At 44.6% G+C, this 22,664-nt stretch overlaps 1 protein-coding gene across 1 annotated transcript in view; it reads right to left on the bottom strand.

Moving 5' to 3' along the window:
* The window catches only part of ACOX3 (acyl-CoA oxidase 3, pristanoyl), a 502,436-nt gene that overhangs the window by 194,802 nt on the left and 284,970 nt on the right, over positions 1 to 22,664 (bottom strand). Inside the window, exons 10-12 of the mRNA XM_078678532.1 lie at positions 21,233 to 21,355; positions 8,167 to 8,287; positions 929 to 1,051 (exon numbers count right to left, since the gene is read on the bottom strand). Coding sequence (XP_078534658.1) covers positions 929 to 1,051; positions 8,167 to 8,287; positions 21,233 to 21,355 — 367 coding nt within the window. The remainder of the gene's footprint in view (positions 1 to 928; positions 1,052 to 8,166; positions 8,288 to 21,232; positions 21,356 to 22,664) is intronic.

Genomic DNA, 22,664 nt, shown 5'->3' on the forward strand with positions numbered 1-22,664 from the left:
AACTGGTCCAACCAATTTTGTCCACGGAAACATGTGAATAAATCTGTTTCTGCTTTCCTCAGAGACTATGGTATGGGTTCCATATACCACAACAACTTGCGTTACAACATGCAAGGCATCTATAGGAGAGATGCTGTACATTTTACAGATGAGGGGAATAGAGTCTTCCTCTTGAATTTCAGACTCTGCATCGGTACCTACTTGTAGGTACAAAAAACACCCACATAACACAACAGCTCTTTTCAGAGCTACCCTACCTGTAAGTACTCTAAATTATTTGTTTACTCTAATTTTTTACACTGTTTTTCCCCGTGGTGCGCTCAGGGTACGCGTACCTGTAAGCGTACATGGGAACGCACCCAGCGCTTACCCCGTGAAAATTAAAAAAAATATATATAGTTTCTTTGCCTTTAAGGGTCCTTCTAGGCCCCCCTCAGAAAACCTAGGGGGTGTCTACCCTGCCCCCTTTCAATCATTTCCCCCTTTTTTTTACACCTCTTGTGTCTCGATTCTACCGAGACACAAGATGGCTGACTCTCCGGACTATATATATATATCATACTGCGTCTCTGGGAAGAGATAGTTTGCAGAATCCCAGCATCCCCTCCTGCATGAATAAAATAATACCATGGAAATAATGTAGTTACATTACATGCTCTTTGTTAGAAAATTTACAAGCTATGACGTGCTCATAACAGTTCCTCTAAAACACAATCTTGACTTGTCACTCTCACACTGCAGATTTTACAAGAGAACACCATGTTAATGTTTTCAAGGTGAAGATACATTTTTCCAAGTTAACCGGCTGACACCTTATGCAGAATGTGTGCATTAAACACGGATCTATGCTTCAATTATACAAATTTAAATCAAAAACCATAACTGTAAACATAAATACATATTTTACTAGACGTGTGTGCATACATACCCTCATGCTTTAAAGTCACCCAGTTGAGTAAGTAGTTACTGGTTTGCTGAAGTAGAACATTGTTGTCTCCTTCGTAAGTGCAATTTGGGTCATTGTCATTTCGGATATCACCTAATCGATTCACTTTCAAATAAAATAATAAAAATAGTAATTAAAAGATCATCATGAGACTGGGAGAACTACATACCTTGAATTAAATATCCACTTAATTTCTACCAAATCCCTGATGCAAATAGTATAGCATATTGATATGCACATAATCTCTTTATTTGCGTACAGTATTGCAAATATTAACCAGGAAGGAATTTCTTTGAAAGTAATCAATATTAAAGTTTCGAGAGCAATCAACTCGTTGGGCAATATTAGATTTTGTCTGCAGGGAGATTTTGGTGGCCATATCTGAGAAGGTTCACTTGGAATCAAGCCAAGTATTGTGTATCTTAGTGCTATTTTATTTCTGAAGTTATTACGTATCCACATTCAACATAATAGAATGTCATTATAAATCTATTTTGATAGCCCAACAATTCTCTTCAATGGTCTCCAAAGTAATCGCCGTTTTCCCAAATACATTTGTTTTTTATTTATCGAGGCTCATGGAGCGCTGTTCATTGTGGGACGCCCGAGGTCAGTGACTGAAGCATATCTCAACGGTACTGATTGCTGTTCAAGTTGGCAACAGAAGTTCAGGGACAAAGGTCATGCTTCGGATATGCCCCTGAGCTTTTTGGAGCTGTGTCAGGGGTTGTCCCTATGCTTGCCACCCTAAGGTATCCATCCTTGCTGTACTTATGGGGCTTGTGGATCTTTGCCAGACATATGGCTATCTTGGGTCAGTGGATTAATCCTATGGCTAAGGGTCAAGTCACAGATGTGCATGGAGGCTTCCAGGATTTCTAACTGGTGGTGTCTCAAAGATTTGGAAGTCCTCATGGTGCTTCTGGTATTCTGCCCTGGATATAGAGGGATCTGCTGTTCTGTATCTAATAGCGTGGTTCAGAGGCTGCTCACTGAACTGACAAAGGAGTCGCCAAGTAGTCTAATTCTCTTAGTCTAGAAAAGACCTGAGAATCCTGGAATTCTGCCCTTGGAATGAAAGACCAATGCAGTTCAGCCAGTAGAGTTCAGAATCCTGGAATCTGCCCTTGGTATGAAAAACCAATACAGGTCAGTGGGTATAGCTCATAATCCAGGAATTCTGCCTTCAGTATGAAAGACCATTACAGGTCAGTGGGTAAAGCTTGAATTCAGTGATCTCAACTCCACCCACTGACCTGTATTGGTCTTCCATACCGAGGGCAGAATTTCAGGATGATCATGATTATTCTGGGCTAAGAGTTAGACATTCTGGAGTCTCCCTTGTCAGCTCGGTGTGCAAACTCTGAACCACAGCTTCAAACATGCATGGATACCTCCCGGTAACCACACAGGGCTTATAAGAATCAGCTATCCCAGAAGTGCATGGGAGTACTAGCAGGGCTTGTGGGATTCTGCTGTAAGTATAGAGAGATGCTTTGGGTCAACAGCAAGAGCCCCAGTATGGGGCCTGTACACTGAAAATGTCTTTGGGACTCCTCTGTAAATGCAATAGGTTCAGAACATGTCTCCCTGAAGTATTCTGGGATTCACCATTTCAGGAATGCTGCCCTGGGTTTAGGGCTGCCCCATCAGAGATCCAGTCATAGATATGGAGGCGTCACTGCAGTGTATGAGTGAATTAAAGGAATTCTAACTGAAACATATACATATCTTACAGGTTGAAAGGAGCCTGGTATTCCTAACAGGGCATCTGAAAGTCCACTAGGAGTAACAGGTCTGCTTTAGCTTAGTGGTTTGAATCTGGGCTAGAAGCCATGCTCCAGGCATGGTATCCATACGTGAAATGCATCACTGTTTGGGGCAAGCACACTGTCCACCTCTCCGATCATCAAAGTTAACCTGGCCTCACTATCTTTCCTGGGAGAAGTGTCTAGGTGGTGTTGCGTGAAGCAATATTGGTGGAGGTGACCGTGCTATCTTGCAATTTAGGTACCTGAGGTGAAAGAAGAATACCTATCATTAAATGTACTCGAAATTCTTGTAGAACCTATTGGGGCAAAATTGCAGCTGTAGTCGGGTGTCACGCCTCAACCGACCTTGGCATTGGGCTCAACAGGGATCTCTGTTCGATGACCAGAGAGCCGGCATGCCACTCGCCACACCAATGAAGAGGGTGGGCTGAGGCGTGACAGCCAACTACAGCAGGTTACCGCCAGTGAATCCTTCACTCCCTGACATTTCATGGGATCCATGGTTGGTTTTGTATATATTGTGAATATGATTTAATTCTTATTTGATTTGAGCACTTTTTGAACATTTCTAGGTCCTGAAGAAAGCCTCAAAACCTTCTGGGCATGTCGAGCATTTTATGACACACAAGTGGGTCTAATGATTCCTGTAGAGTCATGTTGTTTTTAATCCTAGCCCAGGGTCACCCTAAAACAGTTTCTTGAAACCCTGCAGTTAGTTTTAACCATCACTTTAACTTGCTCTGCTGCCCTCACCACCCGAGCTCCACAATTGGGTATTAAGTATACCTCTCTTAGTACGAAAACATCCCTGATCTCCTCCCTCTCAGTGACGGGGTTGTTCAAGATACGAGAAGTCCCCAATGATGAAGCATGCCACCTACGATGGGTGAGGACAACCATCCTATAAAAGGGACACTCCATGGTAGTTAGGTGCCCAGCAAGGCTATAAATGTACATAGACTAAAGGGTTTCTTTTTGTGCTTTGACATATCAAGTAGGGAAGTCAACCCTTGTAGTCGTTAAACCTTTTCCAGACCTCTTTTGTGATATAATAGATATCAAATGGATTGTGTGGATTGCAGTGTAGTTTTACAGTTTTGAAGTAAGGCTTCAAAAACATCGTTCCACGCAGACACTGCAATGGTAAAAGGCTGTAGCTAAACCTGCGTTGGAATCCACCAAGCCGGGACGCATAATACATAAAAAGGAGCCATGGCCAATACTGGGACTGGCATGTCCCTGCAGGGACAGGATTAAAGGCTACATGCATTAAACTGTGCATTTGCAATTCCTAAATTGTGATTTTTAAGAAATCGCAATTTAGAAATCGCAAATGCTTATGCATGTAGGAATCGCAAAAAAATGATTTGCGACTTGCAAATTGTGATTCGCAAATAAGGAATTGCTTCCCATTCATTCCTATGGGCCTAGAGGCCCATAGGAATCAATGGGAATTGCATGCGCAATTTGCAAGCACCAAATAGGTACTCGCAATTTGCGCATGCAATTTCAAGGGTGCAAGGATACCAAAAGGACACCCTGATGCACCCCTCAAGTTGCACTTTCAAAACATATTGCGCACACACACATGCCCCAAGGACATGTATGTGTGCAACAGAGAACTTTGAAAAATTAACTTTTGTGCATTTTTCAAAGTTCTTGCAAATTACCATCAACTTTGAATTGATAGTAATTTGCGTTTAATTGTGAAATCGCACATTTTGTTTGGGTGTTGGTTTAGGGAATTGCAATTTCTGATTCCCTAAATGCAATCTCAATTTAAGTAATCGCAATTTTAGTGATTACTTAAATACCGATTTTTGCATATGGGATGACGCATCCCAAATGGAAAAATTGCGGTCGCAAAGAGGCAGATTTGCAGAATCTGCCCCTTTGCGACAGCAGTTTACAATGATGCATGTGGCCCTAAAAGTTTTATCTCACTGCAAAGACTATAATCTCTACTTGTGAATGAAAATAATTTTTTTCACAAATTGGTTTTGGGAGCAACTATATAACCCACCGCATAGTAAATTCAAAATCTGATTTATTCGATTTTCAAATACTTTTGGTAAATATGTTCTAGGATGATTTTGATGAAATGTGGTTGTCTACGACTGGAGCCTGAAGAGACATCAAACTGGTTCGAATAGGTTCTCTTTTCCGGTAAAAGAAAATAACTCTCCTATGTCTCCTGGTTAAGTATACAATACATTTCTAGAAAAGATATTTCACAGAAGAGATCTCTATCACGGAGGCACCTGGAGGTTAAAGACAAGTTAGTAACAGAGCGTTCATCCCCAGTTATTTTAGAATATCAGACGGGATTTGAACAGGGGCAACATATAAGCATTACAAACAGCTGGCAGGAGCTCTCAGAGTAGCATGTTTATAGTAATTAGGGCTCTGGTGTGTAGATTGCTTTGACGAAGGGCGAATTCTGCCTAAGGGGTAACCAGAGCCTAAAAAAATAATGAGTTGGGTTGCCCCAGCATATTTCTCAGATAATTACGTCAATATCATGCAAATGATGGTGATGAGAATCATTAACACGATTCAGAAAAGGGGGTGGTGATGAACAGAGTGTCTGAATTAAGCAGACCACTCTTACCCAGTCCAAAGATCAGGGCTTGATCCATCACCGTTATTTAGCTCACTGCCCCATCCCAGCTCAGAACCTGGCTATATGCAAATTAGTCTGTCCCTGGCCCAGTGCATCATGGGAACAGGGCAGACCAAACTACCAAGCCAATTCTTCACCAGAAAGGAGACAAGTTCCGGGGACCGGTTTCTGCCATTTCAGGCGTCGTCGGCCCGGCTTGCTTGAATCCTGATGGAGCCGTGAGCAAGGGACTCATGTCTGAGTATACCCTGCCAAACCTATAGTGGCCAAAAACGATTCAGAAAAGGGGATGGTGATGAACAGAGTGTCTGAATTAAGCAGACCACTCTTACCCAGTCCAAAGATCAGGGCTTGATCCATCACCGTTATTTAGCTCACTGCCCCATCCCAGCTCAGAACCTGGCTATATGCAAATTAGTCTGTCCCTGGCCCAGTGCATCATGGGAACAGGGCAGACCAAACTACCAAGCCAATTCTTCACCAGAAAGGAGACAAGCTTCCGGGGACCGGTTTCTGCCATTTCAGGCGTCGTCGGCCCGGCTTGCTTGAATCCTGATGGAGCAGTGAGCAAGGGACTCATGTCTGAGTATACCCTGCCACACCTATAGTGGCCAAAAACGATTCAGAAAAGGGGGTGGTGATGAACAGAGTGTCTGAATTAAGCAGACCACTCTTACCCAGTCCAAAGATCAGGGCTTGATCATCACCGTTATTTAGCTCACTGCCCCATCCCAGCTCAGAACCTGGCTATATGCAAATTAGTCTGTCCCTGGCCCAGTGCATCATGGGAACAGGGCAGACCAAACTACCAAGCCAATTCTTCACCAGAAAGGAGACAAGCTTCCGGGGACCGGTTTCTGCCATTTCAGGCGTCGTCGGCCCGGCTTGCTTGAATCCTGATGGAGCAGTGAGCAAGGGACTCATGTCTGAGTATACCCTGCCCCACCTATAGTGGCCAAAAACGATTCAGAAAAGGGGGTGGTGATGAACAGAGTGTCTGAATTAAGCAGACCACTCTTACCCAGTCCAAAGATCAGGGCTTGATCCATCACCGTTATTTAGCTCACTGCCCCATCCCAGCTCAGAACCTGGCTATATGCAAATTAGTCTGTCCCTGGCCCAGTGCATCATGGGAACAGGGCAGACCAAACTACCAAGCCAATTCTTCACCAGAAAGGAGACAAGCTTCCGGGGACCGGTTTCTGCCATTTCAGGCGTCGCCGGCCCGGCTTGCTTGAATCCTGATGGAGCAGTGAGCAAGGGACTCATGTCTGAGTATACCCTGCCACACCTATAGTGGCCAAAAACGATTCAGAAAAGGGGGTGGTAATGAACAGAGTGTCTGAATTAAGCAGACCACTCTTACCCAGTCCAAAGATCAGGGCTTGATCCATCACCGTTATTTAGGTCACTGCCCCATCCCAGCTCAGAACCTGGCTATATGCAAATTAGTCTGTCCCTGGCCCAGTGCATCATGGGAACAGGGCAGACCAAACTACCAAGCCAATTCTTCACCAGAAAGGAGACAAGCTTCCGGGGACCGGTTTCTGCCATTTCAGGCGTCGTCGGCCCGGCTTGCTTGAATCCTGATGGCGCAGTGAGCAAGGGACTCATGTCTGAGTATACCCTGCCACACCTTCCCAGTGTAAGAATTGGCTTTTGTAGTCTGGTCTGCCCTGTTCCCATAATGCACTGGGCCAGGGACAGACTAATTTGCATACAGCCAGGTTCTGAAACTGGGATGGTGCAATGAGCTAAAAAACGGTGTTGGATCTAGCCCTGATCTCTTGACTGGGTGAGAGTATTCTGCTTAATTCAGAGACTCTGTCCATCACCACCCCTTGTTGTAAATATTTTTGTCCACCCTAAGCGTGGAAGGGTATACTCAGATGTGAGTCCCTTGCTCATTGCACCATCAGGATTCAAGCAAGCCGGGCCGAAGACGGCTGAAATGCCAGAAACCGGTCCCCGGAAGCTTGTTTCCTTCCCAGTGTAAGAATTGGCTTTTGTAGTCTGGTCTGCCCTGTTCCCATAATGCACTGGGCCAGGGACAGACTAATTTGCATACAGCCAGGTTCTGAAACTGGGATGGTGCAATGAGCTAAAAAACGGTGTTGGATCTAGCCCTGATCTCTTGACTGGGTGAGAGTATTCTGCTTAATTCAGAGACTCTGTCCATCACCACCCCTTGTTGTAAATATGAGAATCATTAACACAACATGGATCTTCAGTTTCACTAGAACCAAAGGGGTCAGCGGAATAAGGGAGTTTTTAATTCTCAAACTATGATCCCATCCTCCCAGTGCACAACTTTGTTTTCTAAAGGTTGATATGTGACACATGTGAAACTAACGCCTCACAAACTTACAGAACTTCATATATTTTATTATTTTAAATAAATACATTTAACACTAGAAGTTCCCAATAAAGGTTAATCAATCCACAAAAACACACCAATAACCTACCAGCTACAATCTAAATTGTGCAATATATTTTCTAGGTATATGGGTTAAATTCTACCTATGTCAATCCAGAAGAGGACTTCAGCAAACAACAGGTCTAGAACAAAATGTACTTATCAACTGAACAAAATACCATCACTACAGTGAAAAGAGCAGCTCATGGCACATGTTTCGATCTAACCTGAGTTTAACACCCAAAAACATTTTAAATTAGCACATAAAGTTGCAATATCTGAATACATCTGAAAGAAACCAAACTATAATCTGGCAAAAGAATAATCAAGCTCATGTAAAAATTGTTAACACCAATCTAACCTATCTTTCGGTGTCTAGCAGCAAAGATAAAAATGCAACATTACTTACTAGCTAGGTAGCCATGGCCTCCACAAGCTTCTCGGCACTCTTGCGTCCCATGCTGAGCAGTCCACGACGCCAAAGGTTTACTGGCACTGGAGAGAGCATGTATTTCACGTCCAAGTTCGGCCTTTGTTACAAATGAAAAAGGGGTATGGTTAGAAATTAATTAATGAAAATAAAGGAAATGTCAGTTTTCAGTATCATAAATGTATGTACCGACAGAAGAGTACCAACAACCTTACGACACGATGACAGCCTGATGGGGTATTAGAGGTTCTTTTTAAATTCCCCATCCAACAATCCAAATATAGTAAACAAGTATGTCTGTGGTTCATCTATATTTACCTATTGCAATAAGGAAACACATTAAATGAGAATTAGAACATTGGAACGTTGGAAGCGCCATTGAAAACAATGGAGAACCTCCGGGCTTATAAGGGCTGGTATAAGCCCGGAGCGCCAACATTCCAATGCTTCTTTGTGGCTTTGAACAAATGCTTCAAGGATCCTTAGGGGATTTCAATCCCCTCACGCTCCCTGATACCTTTGTTTAATTTGTTAGAACATTCTGCCCTCTAGTGGCAGAATGTTCAAATAGCCTTATAGCCCTTCATAGCAGGGCTATACCGGCTATTAAAGTCCTGCTGCCTTGTTAAACTCCCTCACCTTCAGCTCGGGCCTTTAACGCTGCAGTGGGCCTTTAATGGCAGGTATAGCCTGCTACAGTGGGCTATAAGTCTATATTGTGTTCTATGATTTATAAATGTAAAAAGGACGGACACTGAAAAGGAGAGTAGCTTACATTTTACATAGTCTTTAAGTTTGCATTTCCTTCAGTTTCGAGGCATTACACTATCCCCTGATGTAACAAGTACATGAAAGCGCATTTGCTTTGCCTGATCACTGACCCTCGTTCATTGCACTTCTGATCTGATCTGAAGGTTATCATGCTTTCTGTGCAACAAACCTTACTTCAGGTAGGGCATTTTTATCCATAACAAACCTAGATGGTACATGTCAGAAATGGGATGCCTGGTTGGCAGAGGTATGCACCCTGTCCAAGCAGGAACAACCACTCTAGTCAGGGTAAGCTAGATTGACACTAAAAGATAACTGTGCTCACCCTCCGTTAGCTTGGCAGTGAGCAGTCAGGCATATCCAAAGAGGCAATGTGTAAAGTATTTGTGCAACACACACAGTAACACAATGAATACACCACAAAAAGACACCACACAGGTTTAGAAACAAATGATTATTATATTCCGAACAAAACAAGATCAAAACAACACAAATACACTGTATAGAGGTTGAGATACTGAAGTTTAAAGAAATAAACACAGTAAAGCAAGTAGAGCTAAAAAGGTTACTTTAGGTCACTCTAGACCGAGGCAAAGTCAAAGTTGTGCCGATAGAAAGGCAGCGCTGGCTGGTTACAGGACCAAGTGCCTTTCCTGATCGTAAACAGCAAGATGCGTCGATGTCAAGGCTTGCAGGTGAAGGAAGCTTCGAACTTCTCCACGCAATGAAGGCGATGCGTCAGTCCAGAAGATGGGTGCCCGGAGTTGAGAGGTGTTGAGTGATATGCCGGATTCTGCCAGGCAGTGAAGGAGATGCGTCACTCTCACCAAGCTCAAGTGGCCGCAATATGCTGTTCGATGCGTCAATCTCGGGAGGCAAAGTCCTGGTTCCAAGGTGATACACTAATTGTAGTCCTGCAACTGGGTTGATGCGCCGTTCTGCTACATGCAGACAGGAGATGCTCTAAATTTTGTGTTACAAACATGTGGACCACTTCCAGTGAGCCAGTCAGAGGAGCAGGGTTAGAGACAATGATATGCGCTAAAGCGCATAAATTGAGAGGGACAGAGCAGCTGGGTAAGACCTAGGGACGTTCTCTTGCTCCTGAGGCGGAAGCCGGGAACTAGTTAGCTATTTTAACACATTGTAAATTGTTTTGCCTGTACTTTTAATAAAAAATATTACAACTGCTTATTTGCACCAGACGCTTTTACGAGTGATTGAATACACTCACCTCGCGCCGCGCCCTTCGGGGACCTCATAGCTACCCTCGAGCCGAGTTGGGCATTCTGTTTACCGGGACCTAGAGGGGCCGATTCACTACAGCGGCCATCTTGGGCGAGGACGAGGTTGCCGCGCTAGTTGCTGGGAGGTAGGGCTGGACACGAGGCACTAAAGCGCATAAATTGAAACGGTCCCTCTACGCGCTAGCGTACGCGTTTGCGTACGCGCCTTAGTGCGCCAAAGGAGCGCCTAAGGAAAGCCCGTCTGTGCCAGGCCGGGCTAGGACGTGGCTTAGGGCTATAATAATGGAATCCTCTCTCCCTAAAACCCTCTGTTATAGTGGGGATCTGTTAAGGGCAATAAGAGGAGATGCGAGGGCTACCTGTCCTATAGAGACACTACCAGAGGAGGTAATATCCTTCTGTCCTCATTGCAAGCCTTTAAAGCTAGTGAGTGATAATAACACCCTTTTTACATTTGCTCTGTTAAACTGCCGATCTCTCCCGAGGCATGCAGTGGAGATCCATCTGATCCTTGAGGAACGATGTCCAGATGTACTCTTTTTAACGGAGACTTGGCTGACCGATTCATCCGACCCGGACATAGTCCAGGCGCTCCCGCACAACTATTCGATCATTAGGCAGGATCGTCTGACGGGCGGGGAGGAGGTGTGGCAATTATCTATAAGAATATCTTTAGATGTAGAACCTCTGAGAGTCCACTTACAGAATGTGAGAGTCTTGGCTTTTCTATATCCTTTTCGCCCACGTGTACTTTATCAGGAATTTTGGTCTATAGACCCCCCGGGTGATTACCACGACTTCTGTAATAACCTTCAAGATAAGATCTCTCTCTCCATTAGCAGCGCCCCCAATTTTTCCATCTTAGGCGATCTCAACATTCACCTTGATGAAGTCGATGCAGCTGCATCGCAGTGTCTGCTGGATACCTTGGGAGTAGTACATTTGGAACAAATTGTGGCAAGTCCCACTCATGTAGCTGGACACCTATTAGACCATTGTTTTACTAACCTTGCGAACATCGTGTGTGATCAGCCTTACTTTGTTCCTTGGTCAGACCACGCCCTACTTTCCTTTGTGTGGTCTCCAGCAATACAGAATCATAAGGCTACCCTTTCAAAGAAAGTTGGCCGAGTTTGGTCTAGACTACCGGTCGAGGACTGGGAGGCAGCCCTGAAGAGGTGCCCGCCTATTCCCCATGAGGACCCAGTGGTAGCTAACGAAGACTTTGACAACTGGCTTAATTACACCTTAGATGCCACTCTCCCCAAAAAAGAGATGCGGCATCGGGAGGGTCATAATAAACAACCGTGGTACTCTGGAGAACTTAAGGAGCATAAACAACTGTGCAAACGAGCAGAAAGGAAGTGGAGAAAGGACTTTGCAACCGCGGCGAAAACTGAATATAGAGCATCCCTGAGATCGTACAAAAACCTATTGAAATCTACGCAAGCAGCATATTACCAGGGAAAAATCTCGGAAGCAGTTAATGCCCCCAGAGAGATTTTTAAAATCTTTCAATCTCTGGTTGCTACTCCCAGGGTTACTAGTCCTGCTCCGGACCCTCAGAAACACTGTGAGGACCTAGCTGTTTTCTTCGCGTCCAAGGTGTCTAACATCTACTCCAGCTTTGCTCCAACTCCATATATTCCAGACAAAATGGAGAGTGGTAATGAGAGGTCTGAGGGGGGAGCCCCTAACTTATTTGGAGATCTCAAGGCCTTCCCACTACTAGACCTCGTTACTGCGGAAAGTCTCCTAAACAATCTAAAATCGGGCTCTCCTCAGGAAGTTGCTCCTCCGGCGGTTCTTAAGCAGGTATCGGAAACAGTATGCCCGGTGATAATGCAGGTCATTAACGTGTCGCTGGCCTCAGGAGTAGTACCCCCCAATTGGAAGAAGGCAAAGGTCCGGGCCCTGTTAAAAAAACCTAATCTGGACCCGGAAGATCTGGCTAATTACAGGCCTATTTCGCTGCTCCCGAGTCTCAGCAAAATAGCTGAAAAACACATTAACCATATACTCCCCATGTTTGACTCATTTTTTGATTTGTTACCATTCCCTATAATTGTAAAGCGCTCTGATATCCTTCGGGATCAAGTTCGCGCTATATAAAACTTTATAAATAAATAAATAAACCAGGCCCTTTCTTCATGTATTGAGTCTACGGGCTCATTACATTCAACCCAGACTGGGTTCAGAGCCAAGCAAGGAACAGAGACAGCTCTGGTGGCGGTGGTGGAGGCAGCTAGGGGTATTGTGGATTCGGGAGGCTGCACTGCGGTGGTCCTATTGGACCTCAGCGCAGCCTTCGACACTGTAAACCACTCTCTCCTGCTGCACCGGCTACGTTTCGCAGGGGTTTCTGGTTTGGCTCTTAGATGGCTTCACTCCTTTCTATCGGACAGATGTTTCTCCGTTTTTGAGGAAGAAGTGTCATCGAGCCAGCTGCAATTGAGTCACGGCGTTCCCCAGGGATCACCACAGCCCCACGTTGTTTAACATTTACATGAGACCTTTGGCTGAGGTGGTGCTTCCCTGGGGAATTCAGCTTGTCACCTACGCCGATGACACGCAGCTGGTCGTTTCTTTGGTGAGGGACGATCCCTTAGATCAGGGGATCAACAATCTGACCCCGTGTCTCACCAAAGTGCTTGAATGGATGACCTTGTCTTTTTTAAAGCTAAATGGGGTCAAAACGGACATTATGCTGTTGGGCTACAAAGCCCCAATCAACTTGGACCCCTGGTGGCCGCATTGTCTGGGACCTCCCCCGTGCCTAAGACCAAAATAAAAAGCCTGGGGGTCTGGTTGGACTCCTCCATGAGCTTCCAATAACAGGCCAAGAAGGTGGCCGCGACCTGCTATGGATTGATGCGAGCTCTTAAAAAAGTCCTAGATCTTCTTCCATTTGAGGCCAGACGCGTATTGGTCCAGTCGTTGATTGTTTTGCGACTGGACTATGCAAATGCCGTCTATATGGGGGCACCAGCAGCTACCATAAAAATTCGGCAATCTGTGCAGAACTGTGCAGCTCGCTTGCTTATGAAAGTCCCCAAACAATGTTCGGCGAAGGCCTCAATTCGCTTGCTCCATTGGCTACCAATCCAGGAAAGGATTGTGTTCAAGACCATGTGTTTGGCACATAAGTCCATCCATAATGCTGGCCCGTCCATTCTTGATTCTCTGTTTCGTCGTCATCAATCGGTGAGATCTCTTAGATCCAACCAACGAAATCTGCTGGTGGTACCCAGGGTGAAGTTGGCCCGGATGGGCGGCCGCCTGCTTTCTGTCCAAGCAGCCAAAGGATGGAATAAACTCCCAGACAACATCAGGTATGAATTTATCCATCTGGCTTTCAGGAAGCGACTAAAGACATTTTTGTTTCAATAATGTCCTTTTAACGTCCTCTGGTCTTACAGCGCTGGGATGCTCTAGGGTAGCCATGCGCTATACAAGAAAGTATTCATTCATTCATTCATATCTCCGAGTCTCAATCAACAGCAGGCAAGCCAACAAGCCCTTGGAGATCACTTGGAGTGAAGGCAGAGTCCAGCTCTCCTTCAGAAGAGTCAGAGAGCATCCGGCTGCAGGGCAACAAACAAACAAGCAGGCCTTCCAGATCAGCAGGCCAGTTGGGTCCTTTAAGCAGGGCAGCAATTCTTCTGGCAGAGCTTAGGTTATAGGTTAGGTAATAAGTCCATTAGTCCAGTAGTGTCTGATGTTAGGAGTCAGAGCTCCAGTACTTATACCCAAAAGTGCCTTTGATGTGGGGGTGACTTCAAAGCAGCTCTCTGAAGTGCACAATTATCCCTTACAACCCAGTTCTGTCTGCCAGGCTATCTGTGGGGGGTAATCAGTGCTTTGTGTGGGGACGGGGACAGCATATTCAAGTAGAGTGGTAGCCCCTCCCTTTCATCCTCCTGAGGCAAGACCATCAGAATGCAGTGGCACATACCAATGTGCATAATGTTTTAAGCACTTTACAACCATGGTGTGGGGTTATGCTCAGGTGAAGTGTGTCTGCACAACCTTTGATATGATATTGCATTATAGCTAAAGGTCACTAAAAGTTGCAGAATGAAGAACATTTGATTGCGCTTGTAGCAATTTTATAAAGCCATTACATATACACTCACGCATTGCCATATTATAGAATCTCAAAATAACATTTGGTGAACTCCCAGGATTGTGACCTAATGCACAGTCATATCCTAGGCATGAAGTGACCAAAGTATAAAATACTGTATTCCGTTATCACATGTAGTTTAATTTATACAAAAATTATTTCCAAATTCTCTACAAACTTCTTCATTAAATCCACATACTGGACTTATTTTGGTGGCCTCAGTGCATTTCAGGACTTCTAAGTAACTTCTTCAAATGGCTATTTTATTTTGTGGGTGAAACATATCTACAAATTGAGGATATATAACAATGTTATGTGATCCTGTCTTAGAGTGCAGCAGTTTGACGTGTCTAGAATTGGGAGCAAATAACATCCTATTTTACAAAGCTGAAGCCAGTCAGTGGGCATCCCTCTTATTTTGACTGTCTGGCCTTCTCAAATACTGAAACAAACAAAGGTTACAGTGAAGTTATAGTAGGAATTGTAATTATATCTTACTTTATATTTAAGAAACATCTTAAAAATTCACTGAACAAACCAAAGGTTAAAGGGGACGTTACAGTTAGGTGAAAATGTCAGTTAAAACACAGCATTTTAATCTAACAAAACCACTGAAATTCACTTGTTATAGTTATCTCTAGTAACTGTAATTTGTGCCTTAAAGTAACTATAAATCGTGCCCTCACCATGCACTGCTAATTACCTCATATAGTACATCACTCATGACATGTTCTATGACATCATTGATATCACTGCACCATCTGAAATTACATCATTGATGACAACACAGTGCATGGTGGGAGCAGTATTTTCTTTACTGATCCTGCCCGGGAGAGAGTATGCCTGTATTCTACAGGGCAGAGAGCACCAGTGTCCTGGTGAATGAGGTCCCTGTGACAATGGAGCCATATCGGTCCACAGGGCCAGCACAAGGCCTGGGTAGGGGCGCCGCAAGTCCCCATCACCTTTTATTTAATATGGCCTGGGGGTGGGGTCAATGGAGTCTAAAAAAAACAACAAAAAAAAGGCTGAGGATGGCGCACTCCCCCTTCCCTGAAAATATAGATGCAGAACCCTCCCGGCCCTGGGGGAGGGTAGGGTGTAATTTTGAAAATGTTTGGGAGCTCATGTTTCTTTTTTACGTGGTACTATGCAGAGGAAAACAAATATACGGTTTTGGCCCTGGGGGAGAGGTGGGGAGGGTATCCCAACCCCTTCCTTCTATATGGTTTTTACTTTGTCCTCAAAGTTTTTACAAGTCCACAAGTCCTAAAATGCCTGCCATCACATTATTGTTGATGTGGTGGCAGGCAATTAAATCTTATCTTAAGATCGGATGGCTCTTCTCTGTACTCTCTCGCTCCAAGTAGAAATCTCCTATTACGGACCTCTGCCCCCCCACATCTTCCCCAACTAGGACATACTATCAACTCCTCCCTCACATCCGGCACCTGCCCTAGTGACGCGCAGAGGTGAAATCCCTCCTCAAGAAACCAACGGCCGACCCAACAGACCTGAAGAACTACCGGCCTATATCTCTTCTCCCGTTCACTGCCAAAGTCACCGAAAGACTTGCGAACACCCAGCTGACCACCTTCATCGAAGAAAACTGCATCCTAGACGCTTCATAGTCTGGCTTTCGCAGCAACCACAGCACCGAGACCGCCGACGACATCCGCATGCTGCTCGACCATGGACACACGGCAGCCCTCATCCTCCTAGACCTCTCTGTAGCCTTCGACACCGTCTCACATTTCACACTAGTCACTAGACTCCACAAGGCAGGAATACAAGGATCCGCCCTCGACTGGATCCAATCCTTCCTCGCCGGCGAAACCCAAAGGATCAGACTCCCCCCTTCCCTCTCCGACACCACTGACATCGTCTGCGTAGTACCCCAAGGATCTTCACTAAGCCCGACGCTCTTCAACCTCTACATGGCCCCCATCGCCGCCATCGCCAGACAGCATGGGCTTAACATCGTATCCTACGCCGATGACACCCAACTCATCCTCTCCCTCACCAAGAACCCAGAAATCACCAGACTCAGCTTCCAGGAAGGAATGAGAAGCGTAGCAGCATGGATGAATGACAGCTGCCTAAAGCTCAACTCCGAGAAGACTGAGGTCCTCATTCTCGGACCCTGCACCTCCGCCTGGGACAACACCCGGTGGCCCCCCGCCCTCGGGAGCCCACCCACCCCGACAGACCACGCTCGGAACCTCAGCATTATCCTCGACTCCTTCCTCTCCATGAACCACCAGATTAACGCGGTCTCCTCCACCAGTTTCAACTGCCTCCGCATGACTTTCAAATGGATCCCCCCCGACTGCAGAAAGACCGTCACCCACGCAATCATCACCAGCAGACAGGACTACAGCAACGCCCTTTACGCCGGAATCAACAAAACTCTTCTAAGCAAGCTCCAAACCATCTAAAACGCCGCCGCCAGACTCGTCCTAGGGCTACCACATCACAAACATATGACCCAACACCTCCGAAGCCTTCCCTGGCTCCCTATTGAGAAGAGGATCACCTACAAACTCCTCACCCACGCCTACAAATCCCTCAACAACATCGGACCCAAATACCTCAACGACCGAGTGCGTTTCCACGTACCCAAGAGGAACCTCCGCTCTGCTGACCTCACCCTGGCAGAGGTCCCCCACATCCGCAGAAGCAGAACGGGCGGGAGAGCTTTCTCCCACATCGCGGCCAAAACCTGGAACAAGCTCCCTGTCAACATTAGAAGCTCCCCAACCCTCCACACGTTTAGGAAGGACCTCAAGGCCTTGCTCTTCGACTGACCCAGACCTGCTCCTCCCGCACCCCTAGCGCCTTGAGACCCTCACGGGTGAGTAGAGCACTCTATAAACCACTGATTAATTGATTGATTTTATTAAAAAATACAATGCTCCAAACGTACCAGATAACTGCAGCGATTCTGTGGGATCGGAAAGCCTGCCATGTTCAGGGATGCGGATTCTGCTTGCATATAGAGGCAGGATAATTTGAAGAAACAAGCATTTTCAATGCAATAGGTCTCGCATTACTGAAAGATTGACCTATTTTAATTTCAAATAATAATGCAACACCAATAGCTCAAACTTTCAGTAATGCGAGACCTATTGCATTGCAAATGTTTGTTTTTAGTTGGTGCCTAGTGACAAGAGATCTTTATCAACATGTGCTCTAAAATAATATTAATAATAATAATAATTTACAGACTAACCACGATTCCAGATCTAGGATGTGTGTAAGGTTCAATAATAATGTTTCAAATATTAAAACATTTGGGAGAGTTTCACATACTTCATAAAACAGCAACCGTTTTGTTTATGACCTTGGTTAAAGAAAGGGAGGGAAATGTGTTCTTTTCAATCTTATGAAATTACAGAGCTATTAAATACATCAACGGAGCTTTCAAAACATTTTCCTTGTTTGGACTTTTTCGGATTCTCAATGCAAAGATGCGAGATCATAGGTTCCGAGTCGCTGCAGCAAATCACCATACAAGGTCAGCATGGCTCACTTTTTTGTGTGCTGTTATTTGGATGCATAGGAAAACCATTATCCCACAGAAAGGTCTTCTGTTTGAACTGTAGATTTGTTTCGCTAGAACACAGATTCTCATCAGTGTGAAGTACAATTTAGATGTCTCAAACTAAAAACCATTTGAAAACGCTCTATGTTACTTTTAAAGCCAATGATTTACAAAGAGTAGAGAGTTTTTACTTGAGTTTCACGAATGACAAGTTTCACTGATTTAAGGTGTTTTTCTATTACATACAGGTGCACAATCTATAGACTCTGAGCAAGGAAGGCGCCCTCCACTGGCTTCTAGAAGGACAGCTGCTCGTATTTTTTTGCAGCTATTTTATATAGTCCGAACCTGACCCGAAGGTATTGCAGCACTTTACATGAGCACCAGTTACGTACCACAAGAACCACGGGAGCTACTAGAGCCGAACTTGGGGGGGGAGGGGGAGGGGGGGCTAAGACTCCCAGCCAGGGCTGGCCCTAGCACTGGTTGTGCACAGTGCAACAGTCTTTTTTTGGTGCCGCTCCCCCATTTCCTCCTTCTCCATGAATTCCCTCACGACCACTAGCCAACAATGCACCTCATCTCTCTATAGCCCCTTTCTGACAAACATTTCATTTTTTTATTTTTATAGGGCTACTCATAGTTTACTCACACTCAGTTCTGTGTTGGTGCATGGTACACGTTCTTTGTAGCAGGCACATTAACCCTTTGCAATGTGTGCGTGACAGGAGTGCCCATGTGAGTGCACGGTGAGTGATGAGACAGTGCGAGAGTAGGGGAGAGGAGTGAAAGTGAAAGGCGAGAATGAGCAGTGAGTTGTCTGAATGCAGGGTGCATTCCCAGACAGTTGAAGTAACTCAGCATGTTATTGAGGGCTGGGGTAGGGTTTCAGATAAAAATTAAGCTATTTCTCGCAAAGAATGCGCATGCGCGGCCGCGTGCATTCGCAGATGACCCTGAGACGAAGAGGAGGACGACAGCCCGGGGACGCTGCAGTCAAGGTAAGGCACATCTTTTACCTTTAGATGTATTTTTTATTAATTCTTAATACGGGGGTAGAGGTGGGGGCAGATCAACACAGCTCCGCTGCAGAGTGTGCGGAGATTTGCATACCCCGCATTCTCTGCGGAACGTGGAGTAGGCAAATCTCCGCACACTCCGCGGGTGGAGCGGAGCTCTCTGCCAGCGCCTAGTAAATATACAAATGGTCTTTCAAACTGCCCAGCCGAGCACACAGCAGCTCAGGCTGAAGCAGCCCGGCCTGAGAGACACGACGGGAGGGGGTAGGGGTTATGGCGGCTGAAGCCGTGTCAGCCGTATGACACACTCATTTTTGTAGGCACGGGGAGATTAAGTAATTTGACCAGAATCACAGGATGTTGAGCCATCACTGAGGCTCGAACCTGGTTACCCAACTCCAAAGCCAACAGCTCTGGCCGTTACACCACACTCTCTCCCCTCTTTAGCCATGGACCTGTGTATCTGGTGTTGTGTAAATAACCGCTCCAAAACACAAGGATCAAACACAACTAATGGTGCATTTTACATGGTAATATTACAAAGAAACTGGTGAAAAGCCAACATATCTCAAACAGCTTAATGTAATCTGTTTATGCAATTTGATGTGGCTGAAGGGTGCTGTATAATTCGTGGCCTGGAGGAGCTTAATTCTACTGCATGCCACCTGTGACTGCTTATAATATCTCCAAATAGCTTTTTACAATAGAACAGCTATTTGGAGATATTATAAGCTCTATAGATGCGATGCAACAGAGCCTGTAATCTATTTTGAGTTGACATACCGCATGAGCACATAAAGCAAAATGAACATTGGCGTCTATTGTGTGAACAAGGCCATTTGCGAGGAAGAAAGGTGTTAGGGCGGTCTGTCGATAAAGCATATTTCCTGAGTACACAGCTTGAGGGTCTGTGCCTGTTTATTTGCAAGACGGGAGGAGGAATGAGATATAAATGTATAGAGTATATATATATATATATATATATATATATTCACTGAAAAAACAATGTTATAGTTACGTGAACATGTCAGTGATAACATTAACGTTCTGAATAACAACAAAACATTCTGAAATTCTCCAGTTATAGTTAGCAGAGCTAACTATAACTTGCACCCCGCCATACACTGTTTATGAACTCACATATGATTTCACTCATGACGTTCTATGACATCATTTATGAAATCTCAGATTACATAATTGATGATATCACAGATGACATCAACCAATGAGTGTGTTAGTTTATTGATAGTTTACATAGTGGCGGTTAACTATCGTATTGCTTTTCTACCTTATTTTGTGCAGCTTGTGTTCAGCTAATGGGTCTAAGTGTTTACAAAACGCATGTGCTTCGAATGCATCATAGGTATTTAACACGTTATAAATATTTAAACTGACAACTTGTGTCAAGTATGTTCCATACAGGCTTTTTGGCACAGCAGAAAAAGTTTTCAATAGGCCAACAGTTCTACGTAGTAGATACAAAGTATTGTAAGCAGCCTTGGTTTATTAGACACAATCATCTCAGCATGACAATTTCTACATAAGATAGAAGATTGTGTGCACCAGGTACTAACCTATGTACGTCTGCTGCAGAAGATGGGCTGTCTGTAAAGTTTTCACAATAGTATGAAGGCTGCAGAAAGTATGATCTTTAGCACCTTCAGACCTGGTTATTTTAAGCGAGTAGTGTCTTTTTTTAACAAGTGTCCAGCACTGCTTTTAACCTCACATATTACCTCACTCATGACATGTTTTATGGCATATTTTTTGACATCACTGATGACATCATCTCAAATGACATCACTGATTACATCATCCAAGCTTCTTCTGTATGCATTGCTCTATAAACGGATATAGATTAGAACTAAGAAAGTGCAAAATAGCTAAGAGTAATATGAAGCATAATTACCGCTATCATACATAAACACCCACAGGAAAACAAGCTTGTGTTATGGTCAACATTGACTCTATACCATACACTTCATGGGTAGCCGAGTTCATGTTGACTATGAACCACTGATGAAAGGGCAACCTATCCTGCACACACTGTTCAATCTGTATTCAACTGTTCAGGGAAAGCATATTTCCTCCAGAGACTCAAACCCTGTTACATAACTAATGACCTACTACGGACAGTCTTCACCGGTCTCAAATCTTTGACAGTCACTAAACCTGCATTAAGAAATCAAGTGGCTATGAGTAGAAAAGTGGGTAGGGTTAACACTGTTTACTCTATACCACACTGTTTTCAACATTCGGGGCAAAGCTTTATTTATTTAATCACGTATTATTAAGAAAGATATCATAAAAGGAGTATGCATCAACTACAATAACTTACCTGCCTTGCACTCTTATCTCTCATCATAAGGCCGATCTGAAGTTCAATGAGGTTCATAAACAATGTCTTTGCGAAATGGTCCAAGGCAAAAGCTGCAGCCAAGTAGGGAATCAGACGCCATTGCTGGAAATAAAAAGCATCAATGGCATTGGCAATGTTTAATAGATACAAGACATTTTAGTCCTTCAAACTCAGGATGAGGGCCTCTGTTTTAAAGAAAAAAAATGTTCTCACAATTGCTAAACAAAAGTGTAACATGGCATTGAATGCATCGTGTTCTAACTCCTCCGAGTGGAGCATAAACCAGATAACTTGTCCAAATAGCTTAGGAAAGCCAAAAAGAGATTTTGAGAAAAAGACAAAATGCTGAGTGCGTCATTCATATTTGGGGGAAAAACTGACCATAATGTTTTGGCACAGAAACATGGGCAGGGATTGGAATAACTTTTTAAGCACATTTATCCCAAACTCTATATTTGATGGACAGCCACTTCCCTAGTTATCACTCCCAGAACGTTCACTTTGACTTTAACCAGAAACGTAAAATTTTTCTTCAGATCCTGTATGTGTAATTTATTGAGGGCACTTTCATTACATACATTTCTGCAAGTATTTGGAGTGAACGCAATTGGCGCGCTGATATCTAGATACCAAGATTGTGGAGACTCTCCTAAGAAGAGAGAACGTTTTTTTTTTTAGGAAAACATCCAGTCTAAAGGTGACTTTGCTTGTTTGATCTAACAGCTGCTACATGCCAGAAATGTCCCAATCAAGATTAACTCCGCCCTAGAATTTTCTTCAGCAAATCACTTTCATCCACACTTTGACATTGTATGTGCAAATGAAAACCTAAAATTGTTTTCCACCATTGAAAGAGTCTGTGTAATATGAGTATTGGCTCCATAAGTGAGCAAACTGAAGGAGATTTGTGGCTGTATTACAAAGAGGTGCATGTGCATGTGCTCCTGCTTGGTGCACTTTGGTATTACAGAAGAGGCCGCAGATACTTGTGCAGCCCCTTCCCCTGGCTCTATCATTCAAGGGTGTTCCCTCATTTGTGTGGCCCCGTGCAAATGAGGGGAATCACTTATACTCCGTATTGCGGCTGTGGGCGCAGAGGCAAACATGACCTTAGGAAGTGCACTTGCAGCAGCGTGCAATCACTCACTACACCCGCCTGCAAGGGGATCTCTCTCCCCTCTTTAAAGTGCAGGTGTGTTGCCGCCTGCACAGTGAATCAGCCTCTCTTTATTTCACTTGAATGCGCTGCCCTGCAGGTACTGCGAGCTCACAGCTGCTCAGGGGGCAGAACATTCACAGTAACACAGCGCATTTCCCTGTTTGCGGATGGTGCACCTATTTAAAGGTGCGCCATGGGGCAAACAGGGAAAGTGCCCTGTATATATAATATGGCCCCAGATGTTTGACAGTC

Source organism: Lissotriton helveticus, chromosome 2_2 (genome assembly GCF_964261635.1).
Source record: "Lissotriton helveticus chromosome 2_2, aLisHel1.1, whole genome shotgun sequence".
NCBI lineage: Eukaryota > Metazoa > Chordata > Amphibia > Caudata > Salamandridae > Lissotriton > Lissotriton helveticus.